This window comes from Penaeus vannamei, chromosome 7 (assembly GCF_042767895.1).
Source record: "Penaeus vannamei isolate JL-2024 chromosome 7, ASM4276789v1, whole genome shotgun sequence".
Classification (NCBI taxonomy): Eukaryota; Metazoa; Arthropoda; class Malacostraca; order Decapoda; family Penaeidae; genus Penaeus; species Penaeus vannamei.
In genome coordinates, this window is record NC_091555.1 from 14547475 (window position 1) to 14557474 (window position 10000).

The following is a 10000-nucleotide window of genomic DNA, read 5'->3' on the forward strand; positions in this document are numbered from 1 at the left end:
CACCGCTTAAAAGATGGTAGTGTTCGTTGAGAGGCAGGGAGGTGGTGAAGGCAATATTTATATACGCGTGTATATATGGGGTCGTCTCATTCTCCCTGACGGAAACAAGCTGTGCGAGATAACACGGGCAGGTTTAGGAGAAACGAAACAGTGCAGGGGCGAAGGCGAAGAAGAAGAAAAAAAAGGAATGTAAAAAAGTTATATTTGTTTTGCCTGTGTATATATAAATATGATGTGCATGTGTTCTCGTAAGCACGTATAAGGGGGGAGTGGGGGAGGACGCAGAGGAAAAGAGAAAAAAAGGGAGAGAGAAAGAGAACGTGAGTGAGAGAGAGAGACACAGACAGAGAGAGAGAGAGAGAGAGAGAGAGAGAGAGAGAGAGAGAGAGAGAGAGAGAGAGAGAGAGAGAGAGAGAGAGAGAGATAGAGAGAGAGAGATCGACAAACATATCTAGAAACAGACAGACAGACAGAGCGAGAACCCCCCCCTGCCCTGCCTCACAGGTCCACGTGCGAGGTAGTTAAGGAGTGTAGCAGCCCCAGCCGTCATCACCGCCCCCCTCACTCCACCCCCACCCCCTAGGGAAACCCGGGCCTACACCCTCGCCTCCGTCAGGCTTTTATGGCGGCGACACGATGTGTGAATTTTCTCTCTCGGCCCTTTTATGGAAATTATTTATTTTTACGAATTTGTGCCTTATCTCGAGACGAATGTTTGGCAATGAGAGAGAGTTGGGTGCGGACAACTTCATCTCGCTGCACATGTACGTGTTTGACTATTGCATATCACACACACGCGCGCGCACAAACACACACACACACGCGCGCACAGACAGACACACACACACAGACACACACACACACACACATATATATATATATATATATATATATATATATATATATATATATATATATATATATATACATACATACATTTATATATATATATATATATATATATATATATATATATATATATACATACATACATACATATATATATATCGGCAGAAGTGGGTGGATTAATCAATCAATTATGGAAACGCACACACCAACTGGGCGTGGAAACAGCATAACACCGAGAGAGCGTTTACACATGCAAACACCGCCTCTCGTGCATTAATATTACACGTGTTTGCGACGATCGAGACAAAAGCGCCGTAAGTGGTCGCGATTCATGATTGATAGAGAGCGCAGAGGAGTCTCGTCGAGCGCCGTCATGTGTGTGTGTGTGTGTGTATGTGAGAGAGAGAGAGAGAGAGAGTGAGAGAAAGAGAGAGAGTGAGAGATAGATAGATAGATAGATATATAGATAGAGAGAGAGATAGAGAGAGAAAGACAGACAGACAGACCGACAGACAGAGAGAGAATGTGTGACAGAGAGAGAGAGAGACACAGACAGAGAGAGTGTGAAAGAGAGAGAGAGAGAGAGAGAGAGAGAGAGAGAGAGAGAGAGAGAGAGAGAGAGAGAGAGAGAGAGAGAGAGAGAGAGAGAGAGAGAGAGAAAGAGGGGAGCTGAATGAGGCGGAGGCTGGGCGTTGTAAGAGAGTTAAGGCGCCTCTGGAGAATCGGAGGAAAATAAAAAAATGAGAGGAAGGGAAAAAAAGAATCGAGACGAACACATGTTCACATCTCGCCGCGTCGCCTGAACCTGGAAGGAAAATGACAAGATAGGCGAGGTGGACGGAGAGGAGGAGGAGGAAAAGGAGGAAAAGGAGGAGGAGGAAAGAGAGGTGGAGGAGGAGGAAAGAGAGATGGAGAGGGACAGGCAAAAAAAGAGGAAGAGAGGGAGGAGGAAAGAGAGAGAGGAAAGGGAGATGGAGAGGGACAGGAAAAAAGAGGAAGAGGAGGAAGGAAAAGGAAATGGAGAGGGACAGGAAGAAAAAAAGAGGAGAAGGCGAAGGAAGAGAATGAGAAGAAAAATAAAAAAAAACAAGAGGATGAAAAGGAGAATAAAGAAGAAAAAAAAAAGAAGAGGAGGAAAATGAGATAGAGGAAAGGGAAGAGGGGGGTTGTCAACCTTCCCCTAACCCCCCTACCCCCCCTCCCTACCTCCTCTCCCCGCGCGACCAGCCCAGAATCCCCGCTTGAAAAATTCACGAGCTTGCAGAAGCTGTGTGAGGACCTCATAAACAAGATGTACCGAGGAAATGGATGGACGCCGGACTTGTTAAGGGATATGACTTTTATTGTCTGCGAGGAGCGGCGGGCGGCGGGCGGCGGGCAGCGGTCAGTCCTGGTAAGAGGTTGAGAAGCCCGAAGAGGGAAGGAAGGAGGGGAGGAGGAGGAGGGAGGACAGGGAGGAGGAGGAGGAGGACAGGGAGGAGGACAGGGAGGAGGACAGGGAGGAGGGGAAAAGAAGGAGGAGGAGGAGGACAGGGAAGAGGGACGAGGGGACGAGTATGAGGAAGACAGGGAAGGGAAAAGAAGGAGGAGGGGGAGGACAGGGAGGAAGAAGGGGGCGGGTATCTCCTCGCCGCCGTGTAAGATAGGCTTTTTCCTCCGCCCCGACTTCGCTCTCGTAATCTGGTGGGGAGGACAGGTCGGGATGGGGGGGGGGGTGAGGAGAGGGCGGAGAAGGGGGATGAGGAAGGACAAGAGACAGAGGTTGTGGCCGCTCGCGACAGAGGCCGAATGGTTGAGCTCAGAGTGGGTTGAGGGGTTGGTTTAGCAGAGGTTAGGGGTGGGTTGAGGGTGGGGTGAGGGTGGGGTGAGGGTGGGGTGAGACGTCGCACGCCCAGACTGTTGTGTTGTTCCGTCCCGCCCGTGTCGTGGTTGGACATGCTCGGTAGTTCCTTGTGGGCGGTGAGAGGCGCCCTTGTTTCCCGGGGCCTGGCTAGCCTCACGCCCTCACTTCCGCCAAGCCCGCGGCAGTAATGAGAAGGCTGGGGCTACAACAAGGTTGCGGCGCGGGCTACTGACCCTGCGCTCGATCACGCTGTCGCCGCTGCCTCGGCCGAGTCGGGTCGAGTCCCGAGAACGAGTCGGGTCGAGTCCCAAAAACGAGTCGGGTTGAGTCCCAAGAAAAAGTCGGATCGAGTCCCCAAAAGGAGTCGTCTCGCGCCCGAGGCTCGCGCGAGGCCCCGCCCCGCACCCGGTGTCTATCCTGTCCGTCGTTTATATTTGATAATGAAATACGGGCAAAGTTTAAACAAGTTGCCTAACTTACGTTACAATGATGGAGAGGCAGATTAAATCTTATGTCTCTGAGCATGATGTAAAGTTGCCAGATTAACGGAGCGTCACACGAGTACCCGCAGGAAACTCTTGAGTGACGCGTTAATGCCTTTTCCCGCCCGTGCGAAATGTCTTCCAAGAGACGCCGTTCTCGCTCTTTTCTCTCTAAAGTATTTGATCATGAACGAATTTCTATAGGCCTGTTGCGTATCATATAAGTATACACTATTTTCCCTAACTTTAATATCTCTTGCGACATTTCCTTTCGCTTTATAAAGAATAATCCTTAAAAAAAAAACACAAAACCAAACCAAACACGATAAAACTGACTCGTCATAATCGTAATAATCATCCCTAAACCTAAAAAGGAAAAACAAAAAACAAAAAAAACTAAAAAAAAAGAAAAAACAGAAAAAACAGAAAAAAGGAAAAAAAAAAAAATATCCATAAGAAAAAAAACCCTGATAAGGCCGCCACGAGATAAGAGGTAGTGATGTTGCTGAGGTCGGGAGACAAGCAGGAGGGACTGGCACAACAAGTGTGGCACAGTGCCTCTCACAGACAGTGCCTCTCGCCCTCCCCTGGGACGCTCCTCCACACACCCACTCATTACCTTATCAAGGTCGAGACTTGAGCTCCTTTACTCTCTCAAGATTACGGATTATGGAACCTTTTTTTGAACCTTTATTGAACCTCCTTGTCCAAACTCTTTATTGAGGCTTCCTTTTTTTTAAGACTCTATTGACATCCCCGCGTTTTGAACCTTTATTGAACCCCCCTTTTTTAGAATATTATTGGCAGTTCCCCTTTTTGAACCCTTTACTGAACCTTTCTCAATACTTTGTTGAACTCTTATCGATTCCTTTCCTAAACCTTTTTCTAAACTAATCTTGAACCCCTTTTCCCGTTCTTTTCTGTTTATTTGTACCCTTCATGAACCATTATTTTGGTCCACTCCTTTTCTGAACCCTTTCTGAACCTCTTTTTACGCTTTTGAACCCTTTTTTGAACCCTTTTTCTGAACCCGGGCGATCTTCACAGACGGGTCGTGTGGAAAGTGTTGATGAGTTTCTTCTTTGCCTTTTATGTTGCTTTTGTCTTCTCCCTTTTCTATGCTTCTCCTTTATTATCTTTTTTCTTTACTTCTCTTTCATTTTTTTTCTTTTTCTGTTCTTCTTTTGTTTTTTCTTTCCTTGATCCTTCTCTCTCTTTCGTTCTTAACCCTCGCGTGGAGAAAGAAGGTGAGATGAAGGAGAGGAGAAAGGAAGAGAAAATAAAGGAGAAATGATGAGGAAAAACTCACGCAGCGAAAAGAGAGTAAAAATACGACGAACTGATAAAGATAAATGAAAGAGAGCATGTAATACAGCATATTAATAATGTTGGTAATAAAAAACAACAACAACTTAACAACAACAACAAGAATGAAGAAAAGAAACAAGAATTTTTTTTTTAGGGCGGACGAATTCAACTCCGCCCCCTCCTTTGATACTCCCCCTACCCCTCCCTCCTCCTCCTCCTCTTCTCCTCCTCCCCCTTCCTCCACCCCCTTCCTCCTCCTCCTGTCTCTCCTCCTTCTCCACCTCCCCTTTCCCCTCCCTCCTCCTCCTCCTGCCTCTCCTCCTCCTCCTCCCCTTTCCCCTCCCTCCTCCTCTCCCTACCCCTTCCATCTCCCCCCCTTCCTCACCCTCCCTCTCCTCCCCCAGGCAATACGATATTTCTGTTATGACAAAACCGACAAATTAACAGCAGCAGGAGGAGGAGGAGGAGGAGGAGGAACCCTGGCTCTCCGCTGATTCATAGCGTGGAGTGTGTATGTGTGTGTAGATATGTCGGGTCACCTCTACGTGTCTCGCGAGCCCTGTGTCTCTCGGTCTGTTTCTCATTTCTAGTTGGTTTCTCTCTCTCTCTCTCTTTCTTTCTTTATCAATCTCTCTCTCTCTCTCTCTCTCTCTCTCTCTCTCTCTCTCTCTCTCTCTCTCTCTGTCTGTCTTTATCAATCTCTCTCTCTCTCTCTCTCTCCCTCTCTCTCTCTCTCTCTCTCTCTCTCTCTCTCTTTCTCTCTCTCTCTCTCTCTCTCTCTCTCTCTCTCTCTCTCTCTCTCTCTCTCTCTCTCTATGTATGTATGTACGTATATACTATGTCCGTATGTATACATGTATGTATGTACGTATGCATATACGTATGTACGTATGTATATATGTATTTATGTACCTATGGCCTTATTTAGTATCTTAAGGAACAGAGATAGCAGAGATAATACTCACTTGGAAGCGCCTCATGTCTCTGGGGTTCCCTGCATTCTTGAGACAGTTCTGGTTACACTTCAAGAAGAATTTGAGGAAGAACCTGCGAAGGAAAGGAAATAATGGTTAGACGAATCATTATTGTTGATTGAGAAAAGAAAAAGTAAGGTGGCGATTAGGATTATTGATGATAATGATGATAATTACAGTGGTAATAATGATGATAACGATGGTGATGATGATGATGATGATGCTAACATTATAAATAATAACAACAACGAAGAACAAACGACAAAACAACAAACCAACCAACCAACCAACCAACACTAAAAAAACGATAACAACATTAACAACAATCACACAGAATAAATAAACGAATAGACAAAAAAAAAAAAAATGTCCGTATCTACCATAAACTACATCACGCACCCGCCCCCCCCCCTACCTACGGGGCTCTCGTCAACTGAATTGATAAAGCAATGACATTATAGATCGGATTAGCTTCTGTAGTGAAGGAAACGGGGCGATACGGAGAGCTTGGAGAGAGAGGGAGGAAGAAGAGGGAGGAAAGGGGGAGGGAAGGGGGAGAAAGAGAGAGGGAGGGAGGGAGAGGAGGGAGGGAGGGAGGGAGGGAGGGAAGGAGGGAGAGGGGAGGGAGGGAGGGAGGGAGGGAGGAGAAGAGGGGGAGAAAGAGGGAGAGGTAGAGGGAGAGGTAGAGGGAGAGGTAGAGGGAGAGGTAGAAGGAGAGAGAGAGAGAGAGAGAGAGACAGAGAGAGAGAGAGAGAGAGAGAGAGTGAGAGAGAGAGAGAGAGAGAGAGAGAGAGAGAGAGAAAGGAAGAAAGAGAGACTAAAAATAAATACAGCGGACAGGAAATGTATATTAAAGGAAAGGAATGGCCGACATGAACGGAGATGGGGGAGGAAGAGACAGGAGAGAGAGAGAGAGAGCGGAAAATAGGGGGAGGGGGGAAGGAGGAGGGGCTGAGAGACGAGAAGGGGGAAGACGAGGAAAGGAGGGGTGGGGGAGGAGGAAGGAGGAGAGGGAGAAGGGTTGAAATGACGTTATGAGGTTGGGGAACAGATTGATGAGGAGGGCGAAGCGAAGGAGGGAAGAAAGGGAAGGAACAAGAGCAGGATCCGAAAGAACAAGAATCAAGGAGGTAGGAAGGGGGTGACGAAAGCGAAAGAAAGAGAAGAAAAGAAAAGAAAAGAAAAGGGAAGAGGGAATATGATGAAGATGGGAAGAAGTGGGAAATTGAAGGAGCTGAGACGAAAGGGAAGAGGAAGAGGGAAATTAGAATTAGTTTATTTTTCTCTTTCTCATTAGACTGAAAATGAGAGAAGGAATGAGAAAGGGTAACGAAGAAAGGGGAAGAAAAGGAGAAAGGAGAAGAAAAAAAAGAATATGGAAAAAAGTTGAAAGAGGAGGAAATAGAAACGAGAAGACAGAAAAAAAACAGAAAGAGTATCATCTACTCCACGATATGAACTAAATCTCTCTCTCTCTTTCTTTCTCTCTCTCTCTCTCCCTTCTTCACTCCTACGCCCACTCCCACTCACTCTCTCTTTCTCTGTCTCTCTTTCCCTCCCTCATTCTCTCTCTTTCTCCCTTCCCCCTCCCTCTCCTTCTCCCAACTCTATCTATCTATCCATCTATCAATATCTCCATACAAAATCCTAAAGACTCGTCGAGATCTCTAATGACAGGTACAAAAGGTGATCGTCTTGAGCCTCCGTTGGCACGCCCGTCCGCCTTGTAAGACGCTCGGGTCCGTTAGTTGGCCAAAACACCGTCTCAAGTTACGCAGGCAGTTCCGTTTTTTTTTTGTTTAGTTTAGTTTCCCCTTATGTTTTTTTTTTTTTTTTTTTAGTTTTCTTTGTTTGGGTCCGTCTTTTTTTTGTGTGGGATCAATTTGAAGAGGTAAGATTATGCGTGTCATTTTGGTTTGCATTATCCTCCTTTTTTTCAAGAGAGAGGGGAAAAATATAGAAAAGGGGGAAATGTATAATGTTATTTCCTGTGAAGCGGAAGTCCAGGTCTTGGATAAAGTCGGAATAACAAATCACTCGCAAAGGAGCATCATGTAGCGAAGAAAATGTGTTAAAGGCAAAGATATTTCTTCCTCTTTTCTAACTCTCTCTCTCTTCTCTGTTTCTCACTCTGTCTCTCTCTCTCTTTTTTGTCTTTCTCTCTCTCTCTCCCTGACTTTCCTCTTCTCGTATCTACCTCTCCCCCCTATTTTCTCATCACAAAAGAAGACGAAAAAATAAAAAAAAGGAAAAAAAGAAAATAAACATCGAGCCAAAGAAAGGCCAAAGGAGCATTCCCAATGTCGCCTAAATAATTCCTCCTTCCCTCCAACCGAGATCATAACGCACCTAACACCAAAACACGACCCGATGATATAATCAGCGGCCTCATTGCCAAACGCGTAACATAATCCCGGACATTCTCGGGTTCTCTCTCGTCCACTACAGGGTCGGGCGTGAGGAATATCCGAGGGGCCTTACAAATCTAATGCTACACGGGGCGGCCGGCGTTGGATCCGATAATGTCTCATGGCGTATTGAACCCCGACCCGTAATTAGCTACCGTGCGCGCGCTGTCGATTAATGCAAGGGCTAGGAAATGTTTAGAAGAAGAAAAAAAGAGAAATTGGTTCTTGGTGCATAATGTCGCGTCGCGGTTCGTGTCGTCTGTATCATGGCGAACGTCTTGGTGTCTTGTATCTCTCTCTCTCTTTCTTTTTCTTTTAGTATTATTTCTTCAAATATTTCTTTCTTTCCTTTTTTACCAGAATTCGACTCCCCTCAGACGTGTTTACAAAGACGTCAAGCTTGACAACGTAGTGGAAAAACGACGGCGCTGTCACCCCAACCACGCGCCCCTGTTGATTCTGCGCGCGAGACCATGATTGACAAATGAACGTCGGGCGGCGCGCGGGCCTAATTTCCCCCTGAGTTTCCGATTACTTTAAAAGAACAAGAGATATAACGCCGCCGCTTTGTAACGTCGATAGTTTTTTTTTCATTACTTATCGATTTTATTTGCCAGAGAGTGGAGAAAGATACGAAATAAGGAGACGGGAAAAGGAAGGATGGTCCGTAAGAATTCCGACCTGAGGGGGAAAAGCGGAGACACCTGGTTGGCAGCTGTGGAGGCGACAGAGCGCACGCGAGGTCAAGCAGTTACTATATGTGACCTGATATGTAGTGACAGGTCTCATACCGGCGGCAGAAAGTTGTTTATTTCTTCCTTGGTTAGGCCTTCCTGTCTCGGATTTTCTTTCCTCCTCTTCGCTTACACGTGTCCGTATTAAGAAAAAAAATTAAGAAAAACGACACATCTTGTAAACAAACAAATCGTTTGGCCAATTCGCACAACCCTTAACCTCCTTAAACCAACCAAATAATACAAGCAGAAAGAAGAGAGGAGAGAAAAGAGAGAAGAGAGAAAAGAGAACAGCGAAGAGAGGAGAGGAAAGAGAAGTGAGAAGTGAGAAGAAAGAAGAGAGAAAAGAGAAGAGAGAGAAAAGAGAAGAGAGGAGAGAGGCCAATGAAAAACGGGAATAATAACAGGCCGATAGAAGCCAATCTACTCGGTAATTCCCAGAAAATAAGTCTTGGGGTTTCTTAAAGCAGCAGTTTGCGGGTGTCTGCTCGCATTTCACGCCCCGACCCCGACGAGAGGCAGCGCGCTTCTGAAGGACTTTGTGGCTCGGAGCTCGGCGCGGCGGCGGGGCTGGACGCGAGCCTCTCAAAGTCGTGTTATTTTTTTCTTCTCTTTTTTTTTAGCTTTTTTATTGCCTTTTAGCCTTTTTTTCTCTTTGTGTTATTCTTTTAAAGCTTCTTTATTGCCTTTTAGCACTTTTTTTCTTTCTTTTTTGTGTTATTCGTATGTTGATATGGGTTTTGTTATAGCGATAGGAAACGGGTGAGAAAAAAAAAATATGCATAAATAAGAAAATACAAGAATGAAAAAGAATATCGGTTCTCGCTGAAAACGAATAGAAAAATATATATGCATAAATAAAAAAAATAACATAACTAAAAAAAGATAAATAAACAAATAAAAAATAAAAATATCGGTTCTCGCATGTCGACATGCAACGCCACGCGCCCGACCCATACCTTCCGTTATGCTTGTTATTCGCAGAAACAACCCGCTAATATCTCAGACGAGTCCTGTTTCATGTCTCATTATTCGGCAACAAAGCCTTTTAAAGTCCGAGAGACGAGAGGAACTGCGAACTAATTAGTCTCAGACTCTAATGAGAGGCGACGCCCCCGAACAAGTGTCGCGGGCGCGCTCACCGGGGAGGATGCTGGGCGGGCGGCCGGTGCTGCTGGGCCGCCGCCGACGCCGCGGCCTTCTTCTCCTCCTCCTCCTTTTTTCTTTTCCTCCTTCTTTTCCTCCTGGTTCACCTTCTTCCTTTCTCAGTCCTCTTTTTTCTTCTCCTAATCCTTTTTTCTTCTTTTCCCCCTCTTCCGCCTCCTCCTCCTTCTCCTCCTCTTCATCCTCGTTTGCGCTTTGTACCTTCGTCTTGAGAGACGGGCCTCGAACCGTCTTTGAC

General features: G+C 46.0%; 1 protein-coding gene across 8 annotated transcripts in view; it reads right to left on the reverse strand.

The window, feature by feature from the left end:
* Window positions 1-10000, reverse strand: part of kn (EBF transcription factor knot) — a 176834-nt gene that overhangs the window by 17128 nt on the left and 149706 nt on the right. For all 8 annotated transcript variants that reach the window (XM_070123561.1, XM_070123557.1, XM_070123562.1 and 5 more), the window contains exon 7: window positions 5448-5529. In XM_070123561.1, coding sequence (XP_069979662.1) covers window positions 5448-5529 — 82 coding nt within the window. The remainder of the gene's footprint in view (window positions 1-5447; window positions 5530-10000) is intronic.